The sequence below is a fragment of the Anser brachyrhynchus genome (assembly GCF_964034855.1).
Source record: "Anser brachyrhynchus genome assembly, contig: SCAFFOLD_120, whole genome shotgun sequence".
Lineage (NCBI taxonomy): Eukaryota > Metazoa > Chordata > Aves > Anseriformes > Anatidae > Anser > Anser brachyrhynchus.
In genome coordinates this window covers 33,018-58,471 of record NW_027663910.1, presented here as the reverse complement: position 1 = coordinate 58,471, position 25,454 = coordinate 33,018, and the positions used below count along the sequence as shown (strand labels likewise).

General features: G+C 60.6%; 1 protein-coding gene across 1 annotated transcript; it reads right to left on the bottom strand.

Annotated features, from left to right (window-relative positions):
* Nucleotides 1–5,995: 5,995 nt before the first annotated feature.
* LOC308186656 (adenylate cyclase type 10-like) lies at nt 5,996–20,792 on the bottom strand (the record flags this gene model as incomplete). The annotated part of the gene is given in 22 exon segments (XM_080608776.1): nt 5,996–6,209; nt 6,952–7,064; nt 7,284–7,402; nt 7,621–7,959; nt 8,104–8,358; nt 8,954–9,085; nt 9,727–9,863; nt 10,532–10,659; nt 10,662–10,823; nt 11,277–11,363; nt 11,692–11,884; nt 12,804–12,993; nt 13,880–13,956; nt 14,583–14,704; nt 14,920–15,111; nt 15,683–15,771; nt 16,087–16,180; nt 16,629–16,831; nt 17,588–17,731; nt 18,065–18,103; nt 20,282–20,386; nt 20,642–20,792. Coding segments are annotated over 22 exon segments (3,285 nt in total).
* Nucleotides 20,793–25,454: the final 4,662 nt, after the last annotated feature.

Sequence of the window (25,454 nt, the reverse complement as noted above, 5' to 3'; positions counted from 1 at the left end):
GGGCAGGCTGTTCCAATGCTCGACCACACCCTCCATGAAGAAATTCTTCCTAATACCCGACCCAAGCACAACCTGCCCCAAATTGAGACCCTCTCCTAATGGCCTATCTCTTCTCACCTGAGAAAAGAGACCGACTGCCTCCGCGCTGCAGCCTCCTTGCAAGGAGGTGGAAAGCGCAGTGAGGTCTCCCCTCAGCCTCCTCTTCTCCAGACTAAACAACCACAATGCCCTCAGCCGCTCCTCGTAACTCCTGTTTTCTAGTCCCTTCACCGGCTTTGATGCTCTTCTCTGTACACACGCAAGCGACTCAAACATCCTTCTTGCGGTCGGGGCCCCAAACTGAACGCAGTATTCGAGGTGCGGGCTCACCGCTGCCGTGTCCAAGAGCTATCACTTCCCTAGCCCTGCTGGCCACACTAGTTCTCATGCAGGCCGGGATGCCATCGGCCTTTCTAGACACCCGCGCACGCTGCTGGCACATGTTCAGCTGGCCGCCGACCAGCAACCCCACATCCTTTTCTACTGGGCACATTTCCAGCCACCCTTCCCCAGGCCTATGCGGCTGCATTAGGTTGCTGTGAGCCAAGCACAGGACCCAGCACTTAGCCTTGTTCAGTGGCACGTGGCTGGACTTGGCCCAGCCCACCTCGGCAAAGCCTTCCCACCCTCAAGCCAGTCAACCATCGTGCCTAACTTGGAATCGTCTGCAAACTTACTGATGGAGGGTGCATTCAATCCCCTCCTCCCTCCTGGTCACTGATGAAAATGTTAAACAAAAAAGGCCCTGGTACAGAGCCCTGGAGAATGCCACTGGTGTCCAGCCACCAACTGGATTGAACCTGGATTGAATGCCACTTGCTAGGACTCTTTGAGCCCAGCCATCCAGCCACTTCTTTACTCAGCAAACAGTACATACGCCCAGGCAGCATATATATGAGCAGCCAGTTTCTCCGGGAGAATACTGTGGGCAGCGGTATGAAACGCTTTATAAAAAGCCAGGCAGACAACGTCCAGAGCCTCTCCCTCCTCTACTAAGCGGGTCACCTTGTCATAGTTGATCAGGGTAGTCAGGAGGGACCGAGCCTTCAAAACCCCATGCCGGCTGCTTCTGATCCCTCCATTGGAGGCACACGCACGTGCCGTGTCACAGCACTCAGGATCACCTGCTCCGTAACCTGCCCTGATACCGACGTCAGACTGACAGGCCTGTAATTCCCTGGAAAGTCCTTCCAGCCCTTCCTGTCGCCTGGAGGCACGTCTGCCAGCCTCCAGTCCGCTGGGCCTCCCTGGTCACAGTGGGCAGCAGAAGAGACCTGCTGCGCTCCTGCCTCGCCACGGCAGCCCCACGGCTCCCACTGTCCCCCCAGGCCGCAGTGAGCTCCACAGCCCTTCCAAGGAGGCAGGAGCAGGCGGAGCAGCAAGGCTGCCTCTGCCCTCGGCAAGCAGCCTCAGGGCACGATGTCCAACAGCCTGGCAGCATGGCTCTTACCCTCCAAAACGTCACACTTGTAGTCATTGAGCGTTTGCGCCAGCTCGTCAGCACCTCTGTCTGCGCCGCTCTGCTGGACGCACTTCTCTGAAAACGCAGTGAAACCTGCAGGAAGGACACACAGAGATCAGGACATGTCTACGTGGGCCAAAGGACCTGGCAGCCAGTCCCGTTCTGCCAAGCCCAAGCGCCCGTCAGTCGCTGCATCGCAAGAGAAGCCAACCCATGCTCTCTTTAGCCATCACAGCAGGAGTCCTCAACGGTGCCAAGATAGCTGTGCCATCTACGGGCCAGGGCTCCCGAGGGCCTGGTGTGCCCCAATGGCTCGTTTCTGTGGAGGCTCCACCGTGCCCAGCCCACCTGCAAAATCCGCTAAGAACAGCACTTCCACGATAACCTTGGGGACCAAGTTGTCCCAGATGAAGTCCTCAGAAAGACGGAGATCGGGGAGGAGCACAGCTCTTTTCCCCAGCTCAGAGTACAGGTATTTCCTCTCCCAGGCAGATGCCATGATCAGCGCCCTGTGGTACCGGGGGCAAGTGCCCCCATGGTACCGCCCTGCGGTACCTTGCAAGAAGCAAGTGCAGAGCACCCTCCTCCCCCTCTTCTTCTACCTGCATGACTAGAACCAGTGTGTGGCTCAGGTGGGGATTTAAGGTGGGGCTGGCAAAGAGCCACAGGAGGGAAGCATTTGCTGGTGGCAGCTGGGGCCATGGCTGTGCTCTGCTCCATTCTCCCTCGTCTCTCGTCCAGGTGCCATGGGTCATGCAGATCATCCATGACTGCCTGGTGTCGGTCAGCAAGGAGTCACTCCTGGACAGCCTGAACAGGACCCTTTTCCAGATCACCTCCTTGGACCCCGAGCATGCGGTCCAGGGCCTGCTGGAGGCCTTCCCGTGGTGCGATGGGTATGGGGCCCACCCATCCACCTCTGGCACAGCTCAGGACGCCCAGGGCCGGCACAGGCCGAGGGGCGGTGGCTGGGGTGGCCCCACCGACAGCATGCTTTGTCTCTGCAGGGTTGCCACGGCCATGTGGCAGACGATGGTCTCCGAGCCCCGCGTTGCAGAGGACGTGCTGAGAAGCCTGCTGATGCAACGCACAGGGTCTGAGCACGATGGCTTCGGCCCACAGCACAGCTGCGTCCGCTCCTGGGCTGTGAGTTCCTGGAGCAGGCCTCGCTCACCCCCAGCGGGGCTGCACTCCCCTCCCCGTCCCCTCCTCCACTCTTCCCCTGTTCCCGAACGACAGCCTCCCCTGGGGCTCCCCAGTCAGGAGGCCCGGGAGCCAGAGCCCAGCAGGGCCACGTGCACTGCTGGGGCCCCACTGCGCACAGGCACGGAGCCCGCCCCGGCGCTGCACACAACCTCTTCCGAAAGTCCGGGGAGCAAAAGGCTGCAAGTGGTTCAGCGGGCAGAAGCAGCAGGCGAGGGAGCTGCGCTACGTGCCGCGAGGCAGAGCTGTGACTGGCTCCGGGGCCCTTGCCCCGAGCTGTGTGGGAGGGGTGATTCAGCGTACTGCCAGGAGTCCTGCCGGCTGGGCCAGGCTCTCACGGGCCTGCTGAGTGTCTTTCAGTTGCTGGACTGCGTAGACTTTGAGCAGCACATCGATGACTGCATCCTGACCCTTCTTCAGTCACACATGCACAGTCAGTCCTTGGTGCTGCGTAGGATGGCGGTCACAAGCGTCGTCGTGCTGCCTACGAGACCCAAGACAGTGAGTGGGGGCATCTGGGCCAAGTGGCGGCACCCACCTGGGGCTGGCCTGCAGGCGCTGTTGCCCGCAGAGGCTTGCTTGGACTTTGCCAGGAATCGGGAGGGGCGGTAGTGGCTCCACTGCTCTCACTGCCTTCTTCATCGGCCCCTGAGCGCTTCTGGCCAGCCCCTGGACTGTGCAGCACGAGGAGAGCGGCACCGGTGTCCGCTCAAAGGCATCTCCTGCTGTGCCAGGTAGAGGTCAATGCCAGGCCCCAGGCCAGCCAGCGCGGGGCTGCCTCAGCTGCAGGAGCACTCTACTCAGAGCAGTCATCCTGCTGAGGTTGGGACGATGAGCCCCCACACGGGGCCAGGCTGACACAAGTGGCTGCTTCTGCAACCCAACGCAGCAGCCTTCTGTCCCGAGGGGCCTCAGCATGCTCCGTGCTGGCCTGGAGACAGACCTTTGCCCTGGGCTGCGCCCGCTGTAAGCAAAGGGCTTCTGCTGGAGTGGTCCTCGGTGATCCTGAAAAAGAACTGCTGTGTTTCATGCAGGCAGTAACTCTGCAAGGCCTGCTGCCAGAGGTCATGCAGCAACTGCAGGATGCCGACGGCGCCATCAGTATGAAGGCCCTGACTGTCCTCCGCAACGCACTCCGCCTGGCAGATGGGCAGGTGGCTGGCCCCATCGCTCTGCAGCTGCCGGAGAGGCTCCTGCCCCTCTTTGAAAACGTAAGGCTGGTGGGCAAGCCGGAGGTTTGGCCAGCGTGGCCACGGGACACGTGAACGTGGCCTGGGGGTGGTGCGTCCCTCTCCGCGTGTCTCACTGGCCTGCGAATTCTTCTCCCACCACGACCCCTGGGCACGTGCTGGAAACGTTTTGCTTGGTGCTTCTTGGGCTCTCCGGCTGGGGCAGTCCCTCCCTGTGCAGAGCCCTGCAGACGTGTGCTCCACAACGGCAACTTCTCCTCGGCCCCTCGCTGCCCGTGGCAGCTTCTCCCCTTGCCACGTGTCCCCTTGCCAGCCCCAGGGTGGAGCATCTGCAACCCACTGCCTTGCCCTTCCTGCGTCTTGAGCCATTTTGCACTGCCTGCACGCTCGGCCTTACCTACCACAGCTCACTGCAGAGTGGGAGCCAGGAGCGTGTCTCCCTATCAGCCACACCGACCCCTTGCTCACTGTGAGCTCGGAAGAGCCTGGACTGAGGTCCTCACTTGTTCTGTCTCACCAGGAGTCCAGCTGCGTGAGAGAGCTCTCCATCCTTCTCTGCAAGGACGCCATGGAGGTGGCAGAGGGCACCCATGAAACGGAGATGAAGAAGCAAGTGCAGAGCACCCTCCTCCCCCTCTTCTTCCACCTGCATGACCAGAACCAGTGTGTGGCTCAGGTGGGGATTTCTAAGCTGAGCGGTCGCTTGAGGGGGCAACACCCCTCAGGAGGGCCTGCGCATCAGGGGCACGGGCTGTTAGCAAGGCTCCCTCTGAACGTGCCTCACCCTGGGGCCGAAGCTCCTGAATCCAGAAGAAAGGTGCGGAGCCCCTCCGTGCCTGCACCAGGCCCACCACAGCCGTTTTGCCCTTGCTGCGCCTCCACCCACACAAAGGGCCAGAGCGGAGGGGCCTCTCCCTGCCCCACATCCAGCCCCACACGCCGCCCTCCACAGAACAGCCCGCTGGGAGGCTTCCTGCAGCCCTAGAGCTGTCAGGGGCCGAGAAGGTGGGCACGGGCGTTTTCCAGGCCCGCCCTGCCTGCTCCCAGCAGTGCTCAGCAGTGGTGCGTAGCCACGGATACCTAGGCACTAGAGTTTTCACGGGCATCCCAGCTGTGCGTGCAGGTGTCTGAGGCCAGTGGTGTGGCGCCCAACAGTTGTCGACCCCATGTTACGCACAGGGACCCGCCAGATGTCTAGGCTGAATGCTCCCTTGCTCTCTTGGGCATGAGCACCCTGGAGCTGCCAGCGTGCTCACTGCAGAAACCCTGGCCCGCACAGTGCCCTGGGCCACGCAGAGGGGTGCAGCCCCTGCCAGGGCTTGCAGGAGCCAGCACGGCCTCCAGCCCCACCAGCCTGGGAAGGGAGCTGCAGACAGGACTACAGCTCCCAGCATGCCTCGGGACGGAGCAGCCCACCTGACCCCGCGGGGACTCCGGAACGCCCCCCCGTGCCGTTCCTCTCCTCTCCCTGTGCCTGTGCCTCTCCCTCTTCCCAAACCGTTTTCCCGGAAACCCACAAAGGGAAACGGCAGAAAAACGCACCCCACGCCGTCTCGGGGAGGAAATACCTGCCCTGAGCAAGGCTGGAGGGGAGGCACCTGCCCGATGGCAAACTGGGAGCGGAGAAGAAGGCGAGGGGACACCCAGTGGGGCGGGGAGGGGGGGAAGGCTGAGCTGCCCGGGCACCAGCCCAGCGGTCGCAACAGCGCTGGGGGTTCTGTGCCCCCCAGTGGGGGTGGGACGGGCCTCTGTGGGCACAGAGCAGCCTGGCCCGTGGCTCCCCGCCCCGGTCTTGAGGCCAATGCTGGCACGGTGGCAGCAGCGCTCTGCCTGCCCTGCAGACCGGTGCCAGCCCCTGGCAGCTGCCCGTGTCCCACCCTGACCATGCCGTCTCCCTCCAGGTGCCCACACGGGCCCCAAGGGAGCCTTCAGACCGCCTCCCCGGCAATGCAGCTTGTGCTGACGGGCCTTCTTCAGTGCCCCGCATCTCTCGCTGTGGGAGCGAGCTCTCCCTTTCTGAGAAGAACTTTCTTCTTATTTCCAACCTGAACCTCCCCTGGCGAGCCCCGACAACCACCACCGTAAGACAACAGATGTTTTATTAAGACACACTAAGAAGAGGAGGGACGCAAAGGCAGTTGGCGGAGAGGGAGTCTTCTTCCTGAGAGGAGTCCATTCTCCCGTCCCTGTTGGCTTTCATGAGAGCTGCCAGGCGGGAGAACCTCCGTCCTCCTGATGTGCCCTCCAGGCTGTAGAGGTGCCCCAGTAAGGAGAGGCAGCGGGTCTGCTGAAGCATCCAGGCGAGCTTCTTCCTCCTGGCACACAAGAGAAACTGCTGAGCCCAGAGGCACGGCTGTAGAGCACCAAGTCAGGCTGGGCAGGGGAAAGTGGGGTGGCGGCTGAGACACGTCCGCCTCCTCAGAGGAAGGGAGCTGGTGCTGGAAGGGCTGCCGGCATGGAAGTGCGCAAATGAAGAAGTGCTGCCAGGGGCAGCCGACCGCTACAGAGGGTGTGCTGGCACTACGGGACTGGGGGGGGGGGGGGAAGTGATGCCAGGCACCAGCAGGAGAAGGACTATCGCAACTCTGCGCCTCCTCATCATCACGCTCCCCGCCCCGCACGCACACCTTAACCCAACCCCATCCCGTCCCTGGAGGTCACTCCAGACTGCCTTCCTTCCCTTGTTAAGCCCGTCCTCCCTGTTCACATCTCTCTGTTCCCAGGCACCCCTGGCCTCATCCGAAACGTGCCAGCAGGTGCATCCCTCGGCACAAGCTGCTTTCTACCCAAAGGCCCAGGGACCGCACAGGGGGGCAGCGTGAGGCTGCACTGCCCGCTGTTTGACTCACACGTCGTGCCTTAATGCCTCGGTCCTGCTAATGAGCTATGGGACAGCGTAGGTATGGCCTGAAGTCCAGGCAGGCCTGGGCCTGAATGCCTGGCACCAGAATACTCTTCCTTTCCCATGTGCTCCCTTCTGCTGCTTACCGAGCCTCTGGCGGAAGGGAGGGTGTTCTTCTGTTTGGGGCACAAAGAGCACCCTGAAACCTTTCCCACAGAGACTTGACAAAGGCTCCGGCGCGCGTCTGAGGGAATTGCTTTTTCAGAAGGCTCAGCGCCCGCCTGGTCGTTTTCTTGGCCAGCCTCACGCATCCTAGATTACAGCAGACCTGCACAGGAAGAGGGAGACGGGCAGACACGGACCGCTTTCCCAAGCCTCTCCTCCTGCAGAGGCTGCAGAAATGTACCAGGGGCTGCCTATAGCAGGGACGCCCCCTGCAAGAAGGGAAAGCATCCGGCTCCATCCTCCAGGACACCCCTCTGCGTCACCCTGCCGCTTTACCTCCCCTTTGAGGCTGAAGAAGGTCGCCTCCTCAAAGCAGTCTAACGCAGTTGCTGTCTTCTCCATGGAGTTCCTCAGGGCCTCCGCTTCGTTCAGCTTCATAAGGGCCTTCCATCAGGGCCTCCTCCGAGAAAGCCTGCTGCTGCTGCAGGGCATTTGCACTACCTGGGAAGAAGAGAGAGCGTGTCAAGGACCTCCCCACGTAGCCCGGGCTAAGAGCTGCGGGCTTGCAAGGCTCCTGCCGAGCAGACCCAGGGCACAAGAGCTGCGGTGATCATCCTCGTCCCCTGGCTCATCCCTGGCAAGCTGGGGCCCACCAGGTCCCCAGCACATGGGCCTGGGCTTCCAGAGGGAGGGGGCTCCGCAGCACGCACACAGCCTACCCTCAGGGTTGTGACTCCTGTCCTTCTTCAGCTGTTCTCCAGCGAGCACCAAGGCCTCCCAGCTGTGCCAGTCATCCTCGTCCGCAGAGCCCTGGCAGTTTTCCCCATCCTGGGGACTGGGGACGGCAAAGCGGTGGAAGGCCACAAAGTCCCCTCCGTGGCAGCTCCGGCATTTGTGCGCGTGCTTCTCCAGGAACGCAGCACGCTTGCGCTGCGCGTTGGCCCTCTGTCTCTCGGGCCACAGCTCGTAGGCTGCCTCCCGCAGCAGCGGGGCACAGAAGGCCAGGACGCCAGCCCGCCACTCTGTGGTCTCCTCGCTCATAGACGGCCTCTCCGCCCCTGCAAGGCAATGGATCGTGGCCTCAGACAGAGTGGTAGAGGCATTCTCAACAGCCGCTGGGAATTTCCCTCTGCGCAAAGCTGGTGGGGGAAGGCCCCTTTCAGCTACAGCGCTCCTGGGTCTACGTTACTGCCACCACTTACCGCTCCCTGCCTGCTGAGAGGTGAACGGCTCCTCTCCAGCATCTTGGACGTCTCTGGGCACCCCTGTGTCCTTCAGCCACTTAATGATGTTGTCGCTCACCAGCACGTCCAACAAGTAATTCATCTGCTGCCTGATGCAGGTGAGCAGGATGTGAGCCAGCAGCTGGGTGGTAAACACCGGCCCTGTGATGGCCGCAAACTTCAAAGCCATCTGCTTCTTCAGCGTGATCCGGTCCAGCTCAGCCAGCGCAATCTCTGTCAAGAAGAAGCAAAACGTCTCTCTCTTTTGTGTCCCAGAGCCTGAGCTTGGAGAGGCTGGACAGTTCCACCATCGGAAACAGGGTAGACTTTGGCCTCTCTTCCTCAAGATGGCACCTGCTGGGCAATCGCAGCCCAGGGGAATGTCTTCAGGATGGCTCCACTCCTCCGGCAACCACAGGCCACAAGGCCCAGGGATAAGAGAGACCCAGACAAGCGCTCCTCCACCAAGGATGGGGAGGGCACGATCCTGCGGGTACATGCGACCCGCGATGCGACCTAGCAGAGCTGAACTAGGCTGACGCCCAGCAGTGCACACAGAGAACAGAGAGCGCTTTCACCACCTCAGAGCTGGACTTGGAGCTCCCCGCAACTGCTGTGCGCCTCACAGGTAGGCTCACAGCTGGTCCACAGCCCGGAGGGGGACATCTGTGCCCTTAAGCACAGAGCTCTTTCTGCTCAGACCGGAGTCGCTTTCCTGGCACGGACCCCCCGGCTGAGCGGGTGACTCCACAGCATGCCGATGCCCAGCCCCTCTCTCATGTGCACCCCAGGAAAGGACCCCAGCACAGCCGCGAACTCAGCCGCTCACCTTTCAAGGTGGCCGGCAGCACGGTGGTCTCCAGGCTGACGTCTGGTCTGATGGTGCAGACCCTGCCGCTGTTATTCCCAGCACTGGAGCTTGAGGTGGCTGAGACGAGGTGTGAAGTCTCGACTGCAGAAGCTGGGGAGAGAGAGAGAGGGAGCGCATGAACAAGGTGGGGCAAGTCCAACCTGTCACGGTCGGGTGCGCTTCATGGCCCGCACCGAATGCGGTCAGTGAGCGGGGCAAACCGGTTTCCACTGCAGTGTTTTTGTTTGCATCGCCCTTGCAACTCTTTTTCCGCCTTCACACCAGCTGCCCAGCTGTACTGAATGAACGTCCCGCGACAGAACGCAGTAGTTGCTGCCTTTGACCGCGCTACCTCCCACAGCCAGGGAAATTGCCGGTGATAATCCAAAAAGCAAAGCCCATGCAGGCTGTCCCCAGGGCAACAGCACTCTGCTTGGCATTGCTCTTGCAATTAGTGCTCTTGCATTACTGCCAAGCTCCTCAGTTCCCAGCGCCTTTGCGGGCATTTATGGTTTTGGATTACAGTTTCCCAGGTCTGTCCCTCTCCTGCAGAAGGGCTTTCTTCTCAAGGGAGCTGGTGGCTTGCCAAGGTGACAGCAAGGTGTGCGGGAGCCCACGCCTCAGCCAGATCAAGTTCTGTCCTGCTGCCAGATCGGACTCTGCCCAGACTCACTGGAGAGCCACAGGACACGGTCGTGCGGGGGGGAGGGAGGTGCAACAGCATCTAGCCAGTGCGCAACAAGAGTGCTTACCGATCAAGCCCTCCCAGTCGTCCTCTGCTTTTTTGTCCTGCCTCCCAGTGCGGAACAAGCGCATGTTGTTGCAACGCAGGCAGCGCAGCAGTTCCTCGCAGTAATATGGGATGCCAGAGCTTCTTTGGATCAGGAACCTGGGCAGGAGCAGAGCCAGCAGTGACCAACACCAGGGAAGTACGGTGCGACACAGTTCTGATGGGCGGGCGGCGAGTCACTCAGCCTCACAGGGTAACCAGCCTCTTCGTCACAGCTACGGCGCACTTCAGAAGGGGGCGGTCCTCCCACTGGCTTGGGCGTTTGGGACCCCCTGACCCTACACCGTTTGCTGGAGTCCGTGGGGAAATGGTCGTGGACAATGTCCAAAGCACAACGCAGCAAGCCTGACCTTCCCTGTCCTCAGGAGCCCAGATCTGCTCTGGCAGCTGGCTGGACCCCTGCTCCTGGGAATCCCTCCTGCAGCCTGGCCACATAGGTCAAAGCCTTTTGCACGCCTCAGCCACGCTAAGGCTTGGGCACCCACCTCCCTCTGCTCTCCTCTCTCCTCTTCTCTCCCCTTTCCTCCCTGCCTTGCCCTCCCTCCTCTGCAACAGCAAAGGGCTGTCACTGCCCGCGTGCTGCATCTTGGGAGCTGCCTATTCTTAGCTCCCGCCTGCTGTGGTGAGTCTTAAGGAGAAACCCAGGTCCTTGCTGGAGTCAAGGATGCTGCCAGAAGGCCCCGTGCTTCCTTTCCTGCGGGGCGACTTCCTTCCGTGGGCGGCGTAGGTCCAGCCCCTCCGGAAGAACTCCCTGGCCTGCAACATACCTTGCTAGATCCCTGGGGATGCTGACCACTCCAAGGTCCTGGCAGGCTTTCTGCACCACAGCTGCAGGTTTCAGCTCTTCCAGATGAAGACAGCTGATTCTCTGGGACATTGTGCTCACAGACATTGTGCTGCAGCTTTGAAAAAGCTCTCCGTTCTCTCGTGGCCAGGAGCTAAGCTCATGACCATGAAGAGCGTGACGCTTTGGAGCACGGGCCACATGATAATCCAGGAGGCAGGGTCGATGAAGTGGGCGTTGTCGATGACAAATATGCCGAATTCTCCTCCAAGGGTCTGAAAAAAGCAGACGGTTCTGTGTGGGGTCTGGTGGATTCTCAAGCGTCTTCTAGGGGAGGAAATGTAGCCCCTCTCTCCGGAGACGGAGAATACTCAGAAGTCTCTCCCCAGCCGCTTCCCTCTTCAGAAGCTTACTGGCTGTTCATTTCTGCGAGACTTTAAGGTCTCCTCAAGCACCACTTGCCCTTCTGAAGGAGGGAACTTGGGCAAAGGAACGCAGAAGGCGTCAATCCTCCTCCAGGGCACATACCCTCCAACTTAACAGGAGGCGAGCTACTAGGCATATGGGGAGGGCTCGAGAGGGGCTTCTGGGAGGAGGGGCTCCTGGGCCCTGAAGGGCGATGACCCTGGCACATCGTCCTGCTGCCCACTCAGGCCGCTCTGATGTGGAGCCTGCAGCGGGCAGGGTTGTTTTCTTTCTCTGACCCAGGTGGAAGGAGGAACGCTCACCTTCTGTAGCACTTGCATACAAGTCAGGTGCAACTCCCTTTTCCTTGGAGTGTCATGCATCTTGCGAATCTTGTCCGGGACGGCAAACTGGACGGGAAAGCAGAGTCAGAAAGAAACATCATCCTGGGACCAGGCATGCCTATCCACCAAGCTCGACGGCAGAACAAAGCGCCTCTGCTTTTGCATGAGGTCAACACGAGCCTCTCTTCACTGGCCTTTCCAGGGTGCTGACCAAGACACCTGGCTCATGCGCAGGACATGAAGTCACCACAGACAGGGAGCCTCCCCGGACCCAGGAATCAGAACGCGGTGCTATGAGCCCCGCGGCTCCCAGCCCGGAGCTAAGCCTGCCCAGCGGAACACCCAGACAACAACCAGACTACCTCAGGAGGCAGTCTCACCCTCTCGCTCCCACCTTGACGAGGAGAATGTCATTGAGGAGGCAATATCTGCTCTCTTCTATCGCCCCTTGGAGCTTGGCCTGCAGGGTGCGCTGCCTGTCCTCGCACGTTTCACCCGCCTGCAGGCCCAGAGCCCTGGCCACCAGCATACGGATGGCAGAGAAGGGCTGCCTCACGTTGGCCTCGGTCAGTTCCACGGTGACAACCCTGCGGTGCAAAAGCAAAAGGCACCTGAGCTGCAGAAAAGGCCCCCAGTAGCCCACGCCTGCCAAGACAGGAGAGCTAGAGATTCACGCCGCCTGGTTCTTACTGCAAAGGAACGCAGGGTGCGCAGTCCCGGGGGTGGGGGAGGAGGGCCAGGCACAGGGCAGAGGCATCGCAGTCTTCCACGAACGTCAGGCCAGAGGCCAGAGGCCTCGCCAGAGGCCAAAACCAAAGAAAACCCAGATGGGGCAAAGAAGCCGGGGTGTGCTGTAGGCTAGTAGACTGCTTTGCCACCCTGGACAAGCAAAAGAAGCCTCTTGGAAAGGAGGACCTGTGTCACTTAGTGGCTCAGGACACCAAGCATCTGGCACCTTTGGCTCAAGTCTTTTGATAGTTTTCAAGAGACAGCAACGTTAACATTCAAAAGGTCCTCCAACCATGGCCCAGAGGGACACCTGAGAACTGAGCAGGCAGACAGGAGGAAGAGTGGCCCAGTGGCCCACCTTTCCCCAGGGCGACATGACTGACCCAAAGCTTCCTGCGCAGAAGGAGCTGGGAAAAAATTCCTCCTTGCGTCAGAATGACCTCTGCCGTAGCCTTGCACGTAGTGGAGCAAGCACAGCGCAGGGAGCCCAGCGGAAAGCCGCTTGGACAAAGCCTGCATGGCTAGCGTGCGTCTCCAAAGCCAGGACAACCTTCCCCACCCCACTGGCATCACTCCCGGCTCTCTTAGCAGCAGGAGACAGAAAGGCAGAGAGGTACAAAGCAGACCCGTGCCAGGCCTTTGAATCTTCCTGGCCACGGGGAAGGGATGTCTGCGGGAGACCAGGCTGGTCTCTTGCTGCACAGCTCCTCTTTGCCGGCCAAGGTTGCACCCTTGGGGTCCCTGTGCCCCCATCCAGATGGCTCGGAAGACACTCACCACTTCTCGGCGATTCCCACATATTGATAGATATGGCCGGGATTGGTAACGCCTTTCAGCTTTGTCTCCGGCAACTCCTTGAAGAAGCAACCGGGCAGGCGAGAGGCTGCGGAGGTGGCTTCATCACAGGACACCAGCCTAGGGTAGTGCACCATCAAGCGTGCAGCCAAGTTCACCTTATGGCCAATCACTGCCACAGAGAGAGAACACGTTGACATGGTTAGGAAAGCGGCCTTGCCCCACCCTTCAAGGCCAAGGGCTACTTCCCCTTGTTGTCCATAGGTGCATGCCCAGTGGACTGCACCAATAAGCACACAGAGCTGAAATCCACACGAAGGTCTTTTAATTAAATAACTAATTATATAACTCTGCAGAGTCAGGTGCTTGGCGATCTTTTGCAAAGCCAGCACACTTCAGACTTGAATCACCGTTATTTATACACAGCAAACTTGTGAAAGCTATCTCTTTGGCTACTTTTGATTGGCTATTACAGCTCACCTAACTTATGTCTACGGAGTTTGCACATTACAGAGGAAGAGCGGGGGAGGAAGGGACACCAAATCCCACATCAGCATACATTAGCATTTTGATGGGTATGTTTTTTAATACGTTTATGACCCTTAATGAGCAAAAGGTTACTATAGATCAGTCTGGAGCTGTTGTTCTCCTTCTTGTTTTTACCTTTTATCCCATATCTTCCTTGCTTCTGCTAGCTCAAGGCTGCCTGTCTCTCTGCTCCCTTATTTTCTCAGCTAAAAGACTATACGAGCTATAGAAAAGACTACACAAGCTGCGGGCCTCCCTATATTCCTCAAGGTTTCCTTGTGTTTTTTTTTTCCCCAGCTTTGGGACTACACCCTCAGGCACAGGTCAACCCAGCGGCAGGGCAAGCGGACCCAGCGGGAACCACAAGTCTCTGAGCCCATTCTCCCACCTCAGGTGGAGACCGGTGCCATCTGGGCCGCCACCGGCAGCCTGTGGCATATGTGCTTGCCCCAGCCTGCCCGTCTCTTCATGACTGACATCCTTAAGCGCACCCACGCCAGCCTCCCACTCTTCAGACTAAGGTGCGGTACCTGTATGTTCGGCCCTCTCAGGGTGGCCACAGAGGCCGCAGAACACCGTCCCGCTGGTGACCCCGACGGACACTGCCCTGGCACACGGGGAGAGAAGCGCAAAGTCAGTGGCGCCCCAGGCGCAGACCTGCTCGCCCCGCTCCGCCCCTTCCCACATCTCCCCTTGGCGCCAGCCAGGGCCACCTGCTGTCCCACAGCCAGTGCGTGTCTTGGGGACTTGGAGAGCTCGGGGCGCAACACACCCCGCTCACAAGGGACACGGGGAGGGCGCACGCAAGATGGCTTGGACCCTTCCCCTGAGGCACGATGGCTGCGACCTGCAGCAGGCCACAGCCCCTCTCATTAGTGGAGGAAAGCAGGTGCTGCCCACAGAGCACCTACAATGCCAGCGGCTTGAGATCACGGGGCTGGGCCCGAGCCCTGTTCCTGGCCCTGTTGCCCAGAGGGGCCTGCCTCTGGCACCAAGGAGCCTCGTGCCCTGGTGAGGGCTCGCTCCAGCACCACGACTGGCAGGCTCTGCTTGGAGGGCCTGCGCCTGGCTGCCCTGAGCTAAGCCCAGGGGCCGCCTGCTGCCTCTCAGGGTGCTGCCTCAATCCTGCCAGGGACAAAGGAGGCCAAGCCAGGAGGCCACATCTCTTGCTGGTCAGCCCCCTTGCGCTGTCCCAGGCAGCACGCACGCCCTGCAACGCTGCCACACACTCACTCAAGTTTCCTCAGCGACGCGGAGCACATGCTGACGATCTGAAGAGCGCTTTCCAAGGCATGGATGCTCTCGTGCTGCAGCTTTGCTCCAGACAGTCCCAACACACAGAGGAACGTGCAGCCCTGCAGAGGACGGATGCAACACATCTGGTTACAGTGCCCATGGCCAGCAGCTAATGTCGTTCCGCTGCAGTCGCCAGGGAGACCAGCACAGCTGCAGGTCAACACAAAGCCACAGAGGACTGATCCCACCGGCAAGGCAGAGCTGCTTCTCAGTCCCTCTCCACTAAACAGACAAGGGCCACCCTCTGGGGGTGGGGTTGCTCCCCCACGCTCACCTTATCAAACAGGAGGCTTTTGTTGTTTTCGCCCTTGTGAGGACTGAGGATTGCTGAAATGATCCTGTTGGCGTTAGAGAGGCCCCTCCTAAGATCCAGTAAGTTGGCCTCTGCAGAAAACTGCAGCTGGACAAAGAGGCTGGTGACTGGCCGTAGCTCAGACCACAGGTGCAGCGGCACATCCTCATCCATCTGGAAGGGAAGAGCACGACAGCTTTGCCAGCCTGTTCTCCCGGGGGTTCCTCTGGGCCCGTGCCATACACCAAGGGAGAGCAGGCGTGCTCGCAATACCAGGTACTACTGGAGGAAGGGTAAGTCCTCTGCTCGGTGCCAATCGCAGGCCAGCCCGCGGCAGGCAGGTCATAGCACAGTCATAGCACAAACGACAAAGGAGGGGAATGTTCCAGCAACACCCCATCTTGTGACAAGTACGGCCGCGAGGGGCGACCCTCTGGCACGTCCCAGGGACTTGAGCAGACTCGCCCGCTTGTCCTCGCCTCGTGCCCACAGCACGTCCAGAACAAGAGTCGTGGAAAAGGCAGAGGGAAGGCCACCTCCCGCCACCCGCGCCTCTTTGAGGAGCAGCACAAAACGGGCAGTTTCCTGGCACATGCAGCACCACTAGCCCTGGCGTCAGTTCCCCTGGGTTCCCGCCTCAGGCTGCTTTTCCTTTCGTTTGTCTGTTTTCACGAGAGCTCCACCCCTGCAATGCACACCTTCTTCTGCCCTCCCAAAATGCAGCCTCCAGCAGCGGTGGCCTTACCTTCCTGAGAGCGGCTGCCGGTATGTGCTTCTTCAGCCTTGCTGCCACTTTTCGATCACTGGACATGATAAGAGCTGGCCTTCGTTGCCCTAAGGGAAGCAAACGCAGGCCTTCACTGGCAGGACGGGACTAGAAGGGGGCTGAAAGACGGGGCTGGCGCTGGGCAAAGCAGAGCAGAGATTCTTTGGTGTTTCCTCCTGCTCCCCTCTGCAGCTGCTCGGCCGGAGCCGTCCCCTGGCAGGAGGGGGCGGCAGCGACAGCCTCAGCTGAAGCACAGGAGGGCCAAAGGCACGAACGTCGACTGAAAGGTGGAAGAGGGCAGAGGGAGTTCCTCCCTGGAACTCTGAAGCAGGCAGGCCCCACTTTTCCCGCCAGTCCCAGAACACGGTGAAGCAGGGACTCACTTATCCTTTCCAAATGCCGCATCTTCGCGTGTTGGTCAAAGCGGCCTGCAGCATCTTGGCGTTCCGATCCAGACCTGTGCTCCATCCTCAGAACCTGCAGACACGCAGAAGGAAAGTACTGCCACTGGCCGCCCCAAGGAGCCCCAGGAGACACAGCCGGCCCCTCCACTCTCACTTTCCAGAGAAGGGCAGAAGCTCTTGGTGCAGCAAGCCCACTTCTCTGGATTTTCAGCTGGGACAGAAGTGCCTCCTCAGAAGGACCAGAGCCACGCAGGCATCACCCAAGCATGCCCCAGCTCTCAAGGACAGCTGCGGCGACCCACGGGGGCCCAGACCCTTCCCGTGCTTCCCTCGGCCCCTCACGCCAAGCAAACACAACCCAGAGTTACCCCTGAGGTGGAAGGGCAACTGCTTCAGCTCTCCACCAACCCTTACGGCTACAACTCTCTCCACGTCCAGCGCCTCAGCCTTCTAGCACCTGCCTCCTTCCCTTCCGGGTGCGGGTCTTCAGAAAGGCTCTAGAGGCCAACCCGTCCACCTACCTTCAGAGACCGTTTGCCACCAAGAAGCTTGGTCTGGATCTGTTCCTGCTCACACAGCTCCCAGCAGGTGGGTGAGAGGATCACTTCACTTTTAACCGCAAGGTTTTGGGCCTCCATAACTTCATCCAGGGCCTGGCTGCAGATGAAGTAATGCTGCTCCCTGTCTCCGGCAGTCAGTAAGGTCATTTGCCCTGCGGAGATCCCTGGGGAGAGAGCGAGAAGAAGCACTGACACCGGGGAGCTTTTGACCTCTATGGCCCCCCAGCACCTCAGCTGGCCAGCAGCTCAGCTGAAACCCAGCCTGGAGACGGGCATTAGGGAGGGGGGAGGAGTAATGGTTTTAGACTAAAAAGAAGGAGATTTACATTAGATATTCTACTGTAAATTAGAATTGGTGTCTGCAAAGACACCAAAGAAGTCGACGCTGACGATGTGTTGGCACTGCCGGGCATCTCACCCTGCTGCCTGTGCCACCAGCCCAGCAGAACAGCAGGTTTGATCAGTGCCTGCTCTTTTTGATGGCACGCAGGTTGTAGCTGTCTGCTTGAGGAAAGATGGGAGGCTCTCAGATAGTGGGGAAGGGTGGAGCTTGAGGTGAAGATGAGGTGAAGAGGTGGAACAAAAGCAAGCAGGGAGACACAGGTGATGTAAGGAAGGCTGCAGTCCGCTGCTGTCGCCTGCTCATTTGCGACAATCCTTCTCAGCAACACCAACCCTTGGCTGCTTGGCTGCCGGAACATGAGGCAGCTTCCCAGAGCCGACGCGTGCCTTACCCAAGCGGCAGGCAGGGCAAAAGTGCCTGTGCAGGGACTCGGTGTGGAATGCTGGCAGGGGAGGCTTTCCATTGGCGCTGGCCCCTGCAGAGGTGCCGGCCTTGCTCTGGAGGCAAGAAGCAGCCAGCAGCACTGGAGAGTGCCAGGGCTGTGCACGTGGCACAGCTGACCCAGCAGCGCCCATACCTATCTTCAGCTGGAGCTTCACACCCACGTGCGTGTCACGAGTGCCATGCTTCTTCTGGATTTGCTGGCAACACTGCAGCACCAGGCCGATGGTCTGAGGCAGCTGAGCTTCCGATGCTCTCCACAGCACCAGCACAGCATCCCCTGGGGAAAGGGAGGGGAAGGTGAAGGCTCTCCTGAGGGACAGCAGCAAGCGGCCAGCCGGCGTGCAGAGGAAGATGGGCTTGTGGGAGGGCATCCTCCTGAGGGACGGCACCCTGGCCACAGGGACCCCTCCCCTCTGCCGGGCCAGCCACAGCACCAGCCAGGGCGGCAGAGGAAGAGGGTGGGTGGCGGGGGGACCCTCTGCCCGGCACTCCTCCACAGCTGCAGCGGCCAGAGAGCTGCTCCATCACGCCAGAGCACAGAGCAAGCGGCTCCCGCGGGAAACACTGCACAGCAGCAGGACACGGAGGCAGCCTCCTCCTAAGGACACACCTCCAAACTTCAGGATGTCTCCTCCAAAATCCAGCACATCTGCGGAGAAAGAGAAGGGAAGGCAGAGTTATGGGGGTGCCTTCTTCTGGAAGCCGTGGGGCAAGCCACTGTGGCCACAGCCCTGGCCCCTGCACAGCGAGCTGGGAGGCAGTGCCGTGGGATGCTACACAAGCACAGTACGCTGCAAGCTGGAAGGCACCTCTGGAGATTATCTGCTCCAGTCCCGCACCCCCGTCTCCACTCAAGCCGAGCCACCCAGAGCCACCTGCCTGGGGCCACGTCCAGATGCCTGGTGAAGGTCTCTGAGCGGGGACACTTGCAAATGCTGCCAAAGTGGTGGCCACCACATGCTCACGGTCAGAGACATCCCCCAGGATAAGGGGCTCATGAGGGCCACACACAGATGTCAGTGCCAGCATCCCTAGGTCACTGGCACGCTGGCACTCACTGGATGCCCCCAGCCTGCCCGGGGTCCTAATGGCACCAAAGCGGTGTTCCATCGTGGAACTGGAACTGTCTCTCTGCAAGCACAGAGGCAGATGCTGAGAAAGAGGGTGTCCCCTTGCTCATGCAATCAGAGAACGATCTAGGTTGGAAAAGGCCTTCGAGATCATCAAGTCCGACCATCCACCTGGCCTACTGAGTCCCCAGCACTAAACCATGTACCTTAGTGCCATGTCCACGCATCTCTTAAATAGCTGCAGGGACTGGGACTCCATCACTTAACTGGGCAGGCTGTTCCAATGCTCGACCACACCCTCCATGAAGAAATTCTTCCTAATACCCGACCCAAGCACAACCTGCCCCAAATTGAGACCCTCTCCTAATGGCCTATCTCTTCTCACCTGAGAAAAGAGACCGACTGCCTCCGCGCTGCAGCCTCCTTGCAAGGAGGTGGAAAGCGCAGTGAGGTCTCCCCTCAGCCTCCTCTTCTCCAGACTAAACAACCACAATGCCCTCAGCCGCTCCTCGTAACTCCTGTTTTCTAGTCCCTTCACCGGCTTTGATGCTCTTCTCTGTACACACGCAAGCGACTCAAACATCCTTCTTGCGGTCGGGGCCCCAAACTGAACGCAGTATTCGAGGTGCGGGCTCACCGCTGCCGTGTCCAAGAGCTATCACTTCCCTAGCCCTGCTGGCCACACTAGTTCTCATGCAGGCCGGGATGCCATCGGCCTTTCTAGACACCCGCGCACGCTGCTGGCACATGTTCAGCTGGCCGCCGACCAGCAACCCCACATCCTTTTCTACTGGGCACATTTCCAGCCACCCTTCCCCAGGCCTATGCGGCTGCATTAGGTTGCTGTGAGCCAAGCACAGGACCCAGCACTTAGCCTTGTTCAGTGGCACGTGGCTGGACTTGGCCCAGCCCACCTCGGCAAAGCCTTCCCACCCTCAAGCCAGTCAACCATCGTGCCTAACTTGGAATCGTCTGCAAACTTACTGATGGAGGGTGCATTCAATCCCCTCCTCCCTCCTGGTCACTGATGAAAATGTTAAACAAAAAAGGCCCTGGTACAGAGCCCTGGAGAATGCCACTGGTGTCCAGCCACCAACTGGATTGAACCTGGATTGAATGCCACTTGCTAGGACTCTTTGAGCCCAGCCATCCAGCCACTTCTTTACTCAGCAAACAGTACATACGCCCAGGCAGCATATATATGAGCAGCCAGTTTCTCCGGGAGAATACTGTGGGCAGCGGTATGAAACGCTTTATAAAAAGCCAGGCAGACAACGTCCAGAGCCTCTCCCTCCTCTACTAAGCGGGTCACCTTGTCATAGTTGATCAGGGTAGTCAGGAGGGACCGAGCCTTCAAAACCCCATGCCGGCTGCTTCTGATCCCTCCATTGGAGGCACACGCACGTGCCGTGTCACAGCACTCAGGATCACCTGCTCCGTAACCTGCCCTGATACCGACGTCAGACTGACAGGCCTGTAATTCCCTGGAAAGTCCTTCCAGCCCTTCCTGTCGCCTGGAGGCACGTCTGCCAGCCTCCAGTCCGCTGGGCCTCCCTGGTCACAGTGGGCAGCAGAAGAGACCTGCTGCGCTCCTGCCTCGCCACGGCAGCCCCACGGCTCCCACTGTCCCCCCAGGCCGCAGTGAGCTCCACAGCCCTTCCAAGGAGGCAGGAGCAGGCGGAGCAGCAAGGCTGCCTCTGCCCTCGGCAAGCAGCCTCAGGGCACGATGTCCAACAGCCTGGCAGCATGGCTCTTACCCTCCAAAACGTCACACTTGTAGTCATTGAGCGTTTGCGCCAGCTCGTCAGCACCTCTGTCTGCGCCGCTCTGCTGGACGCACTTCTCTGAAAACGCAGTGAAACCTGCAGGAAGGACACACAGAGATCAGGACATGTCTACGTGGGCCAAAGGACCTGGCAGCCAGTCCCGTTCTGCCAAGCCCAAGCGCCCGTCAGTCGCTGCATCGCAAGAGAAGCCAACCCATGCTCTCTTTAGCCATCACAGCAGGAGTCCTCAACGGTGCCAAGATAGCTGTGCCATCTACGGGCCAGGGCTCCCGAGGGCCTGGTGTGCCCCAATGGCTCGTTTCTGTGGAGGCTCCACCGTGCCCAGCCCACCTGCAAAATCCACTAAGAACAGCACTTCCACGATAACCTTGGGGACCAAGTTGTCCCAGATGAAGTCCTCAGAAAGACGGAGATCGGGGAGGAGCACAGCTCTTTTCCCCAGCTCAGAGTACAGGTATTTCCTCTCCCAGGCAGATGCCATGATCAGCGCCCTGTGGTACCGGGGGCAAGTGCCCCCATGGTACCGCCCTGCGGTACCTTGCAAGAAGCAAGTGCAGAGCACCCTCCTCCCCCTCTTCTTCTACCTGCATGACTAGAACCAGTGTGTGGCTCAGGTGGGGATTTAAGGTGGGGCTGGCAAAGAGCCACAGGAGGGAAGCATTTGCTGGTGGCAGCTGGGGCCATGGCTGTGCTCTGCTCCATTCTCCCTCGTCTCTCGTCCAGGTGCCATGGGTCATGCAGATCATCCATGACTGCCTGGTGTCGGTCAGCAAGGAGTCACTCCTGGACAGCCTGAACAGGACCCTTTTCCAGATCACCTCCTTGGACCCCGAGCATGCGGTCCAGGGCCTGCTGGAGGCCTTCCCGTGGTGCGATGGGTATGGGGCCCACCCATCCACCTCTGGCACAGCTCAGGACGCCCAGGGCCGGCACAGGCCGAGGGGCGGTGGCTGGGGTGGCCCCACCGACAGCATGCTTTGTCTCTGCAGGGTTGCCACGGCCATGTGGCAGACGATGGTCTCCGAGCCCCGCGTTGCAGAGGACGTGCTGAGAAGCCTGCTGATGCAACACACAGGGCCTGAGCACGATGGCTTCGGCCCACAGCACAGCTGCGTCCGCTCCTGGGCTGTGAGTTCCTGGAGCAGGCCTCGCTCACCCCCAGCGGGGCTGCACTCCCCTCCCCGTCCCCTCCTCCACTCTTCCCCTGTTCCCGAACGACAGCCTCCCCTGGGGCTCCCCAGTCAGGAGGCCCGGGAGCCAGAGCCCAGCAGGGCCACGTGCACTGCTGGGGCCCCACTGCGCACAGGCACGGAGCCCGCCCCGGCGCTGCCACTCTCCGTCCTCCTCCCTCCCCACCTGCTCCTGCCTTGCTGGGCAGCCCGGGGCCGGGCGGCTCCCTGGCCCAAGCAGGCTGCAAGGTGTGGCCCAGGGAGCCCAGGGCAGCTGGCAGGACCCCCGGGGACTGCTGGGGCCTTTGCTCTGGATACGAAAAGCTGGCTTGCCCGTGACACAAAGCAGAGCCGACCCCAGAGAGTCGCTGGGGCTGGGCCCCAGGCCAGGCAGCCAGGCAGCAGGCTCTGCCCTGGTGTCTCTGACAGTGCTGCAGGGACATCCGTGCACTGAGAGCTGCGCCTGGCTGTTTTCTGCAGGTAACCAGTGCCATGCACAAGATCTTCCAGCTGCCCTCCAGCAAAGGCGTTGCGCAGTCCCTGTTCCACAAGTTCTACGTTGCCGTGCTCTTCCAGATCTCCTTCACCCACGAGTGCACGCTGCAGGACTTCAGCATGAGCAGCAGTCAGACGGGGGAGCGCATGTGGCCCCCGGGCAGCTTTCTCAGGTGCTCCATCCCCACTGCCAGGTCTGTGCCCCAGGCCAGAGCCAGGGCCGGGGCTCCACATGTGACGCACGCTGTGCTCTGCATGCAGGACTGCTGTGATGACCATGAGAGCGCTTTTCCAGCACCTGAAGGGTGCCGCTTTGGTTGAAGACATCCAGACGCAGGGTGGCTGGGACATGCTTTTAAGCCCTGAGACCTTCCACACAGGTGTCGCTGTGCTGACTAGGTGAGCGCCTCATCAGTTGTCCTTGTCTCCCCTGGCATTCTTCTCCCGGAGGTGGAGGGCCCCACGTGATCCCCTTCCTCGTGGCTGCTGGGGTGTGCCCAGGGGTCCGAGGGACAACGCTGACCCTGAGCGCTGGTGACGGAGGGATCTCAGAAGAGACCGACAGGGGGAGTGGCCGCTTTGATCTTTAAGGTCCCTTCCGACCCGAGCCATTCTATGGTCCATTCTGTGATTTCCATGCCGCTGCCTCTGAGAGTTCCTGGGAGAAGGGCTGCTGTTGCCCGGTGCAGGAGGAGGACTCGCAGGACGTGTCACCTTCCAAAGCGCCCCTTCCTCGGAGACCAGCGGGACAGGAGAGTGCTGGGGCTGGCTCTGCAGGCAGTGCCGCAGCCTGCGCTGCAGCTGTGTGGCAGAGCAGCCGGAAGGGTGGCCAGCGAGCATGGGAAGGCCCGGGGGCCTGGGGATCCAAAGCGGTCAGGAAATGGCATCTGTTGGAAGGCCACAACTTGCGTGTAGGCGGGGCGTCTCTCAGTAAACCGAGCACATCTATGCTCGTCACCCTCCATGCTTGCAAAGGCAAGGTGTATGGCGAAGGGCGGGCGGCCTCTCCTCAAGCGGATAGCACCAGCTGCTGAAGCAGAGCGCAGAAATGCAAGCCTTGCCCTGGCCTGGCCCATGGGATAGCAGCTAGCGCTGGCAGCGCAGTCCCAAGGAGGTTCGTTTGCCCAGCTTGGTGCTACCAATGCGTTCTTCCCCTGGCCAGGGCTCTGCGAAGCAAAGCACCACTCTACTGTGCCTCGATGTTTGAAGAGGCAGTCACGGGTCTCTGCCAGAGACGGAAGCACAAGGAGATCGTCGCCATGGCTGTCTTCACGGAGGTAGGGCCTAGCGGCAAGTGGTGCCTCTCCAAGGTGTCTTGAAACTCTGGGCTGTCTGGCAGATAGGGGAGGGGCCAAGTTGCCAGTCTGATGGAGCTGGGCTGGTGACTGCGCTCTCCTCCCAGTCACTGGGGCCTTTTCCACTGAGGGACCGGGCCTGAAGCATTTGCATTTTGTCCGTCCTGGGGGGCAGCTCCCTGCACACAACCTCTTCCGAAAGTCCGGGGAGCAAAAGGCTGCAAGTGGTTCAGCGGGCAGAAGCAGCAGGCGAGGGAGCTGCGCTGCGTGCCGCGAGGCAGAGCTGTGACTGGCTCCGGGGCCCTTGCCCCGAGCTGTGTGGGAGGGGTGATTCAGCGTACTGCCAGGAGTCCTGCCGGCTGGGCCAGGCTCTCACGGGCCTGCTGAGTGTCTTTCAGTTGCTGGACTGCGTAGACTTTGAGCAGCACATCGATGACTGCATCCTGACCCTTCTTCAGTCACACATGCACAGTCAGTCCTTGGTGCTGCGTAGGATGGCGGTCACAAGCGTCGTCGTGCTGCCTACGAGACCCAAGACAGTGAGTGGGGGCATCTGGGCCAAGTGGCGGCACCCACCTGGGGCTGGCCTGCAGGCGCTGTTGCCCGCAGAGGCTTGCTTGGACTTTGCCAGGAATCGGGAGGGGCGGTAGTGGCTCCACTGCTCTCACTGCCTTCTTCATCGGCCCCTGAGCGCTTCTGGCCAGCCCCTGGACTGTGCAGCACGAGGAGAGCGGCACCGGTGTCCGCTCAAAGGCATCTCCTGCTGTGCCAGGTAGAGGTCAATGCCAGGCCCCAGGCCAGCCAGCGCGGGGCTGCCTCAGCTGCAGGAGCACTCTACCCAGAGCAGTCATCCTGCTGAGGTTGGGACGATGAGCCCCCACACGGGGCCAGGCTGACACAAGTGGCTGCTTCTGCAACCCAACGCAGCAGCCTTCTGTCCCGAGGGGCCTCAGCATGCTCCGTGCTGGCCTGGAGACAGACCTCTGCCCTGGGCTGCGCCCGCTGTAAGCAAAGGGCTTCTGCTGGAGTGGTCCTCGGTGATCCTGAAAAAGAACTGCTGTGTTTCATGCAGGCAGTAACTCTGCAAGGCCTGCTGCCAGAGGTCATGCAGCAACTGCAGGATGCCGACGGCGCCATCAGTATGAAGGCCCTGACTGTCCTCCGCAACGCACTCCGCCTGGCAGATGGGCAGGTGGCTGGCCCCATCGCTCTGCAGCTGCCGGAGGGGCTCCTGCCCCTCTTTGAAAACGTAAGGCTGGTGGGCAAGCCGGAGGTTTGGCCAGCGTGGCCACGGGACACGTGAACGTGGCCTGGGGGTGGTGCGTCCCTCTCCGCGTGTCTCACTGGCCTGCGAATTCTTCTCCCACCACGACCCCTGGGCACGTGCTGGAAACGTTTTGCTTGGTGCTTCTTGGGCTCTCCGGCTGGGGCAGTCCCTCCCTGTGCAGAGCCCTGCAGACGTGTGCTCCACAACGGCAACTTCTCCTCGGCCCCTCGCTGCCCGTGGCAGCTTCTCCCCTTGCCACGTGTCCCCTTGCCAGCCCCAGGGTGGAGCATCTGCAACCCACTGCCTTGCCCTTCCTGCGTCTTGAGCCATTTTGCACTGCCTGCACGCTCGGCCTTACCTACCACAGCTCACTGCAGAGTGGGAGCCAGGAGCGTGTCTCCCTATCAGCCACACCGACCCCTTGCTCACTGTGAGCTCGGAAGAGCCTGGACTGAGGTCCTCACTTGTTCTGTCTCACCAGGAGTCCAGCTGCGTGAGAGAGCTCTCCATCCTTCTCTGCAAGGATGCCATGGAGGTGGCAGAGGGCACCCATGAAACGGAGATGAAGAAGCAAGTGCAGAGCACCCTCCTCCCGCTCTTCTTCCACCTGCATGACCAGAACCAGTGTGTGGCTCAGGTGGGGATTTCTAAGCTGAGCGGTCGCTTGAGGGGGCAACACCCCTCAGGAGGGCCTGCGCATCAGGGGCACGGGCTGTTAGCAAGGCTCCCTCTGAACGTGCCTCACCCTGGGGCCGAAGCTCCTGAATCCAGAAGAAAGGTGCGGAGCCCCTCCGTGCGTGCACCAGGCCCACCACAGCCGTTTTGCCCTTGCTGCGCCTCCACCCACACAAAGGGCCAGAGCGGAGGGGCCTCTCCCTGCCCCACATCCAGCCCCACACGCCGCCCTCCACAGAACA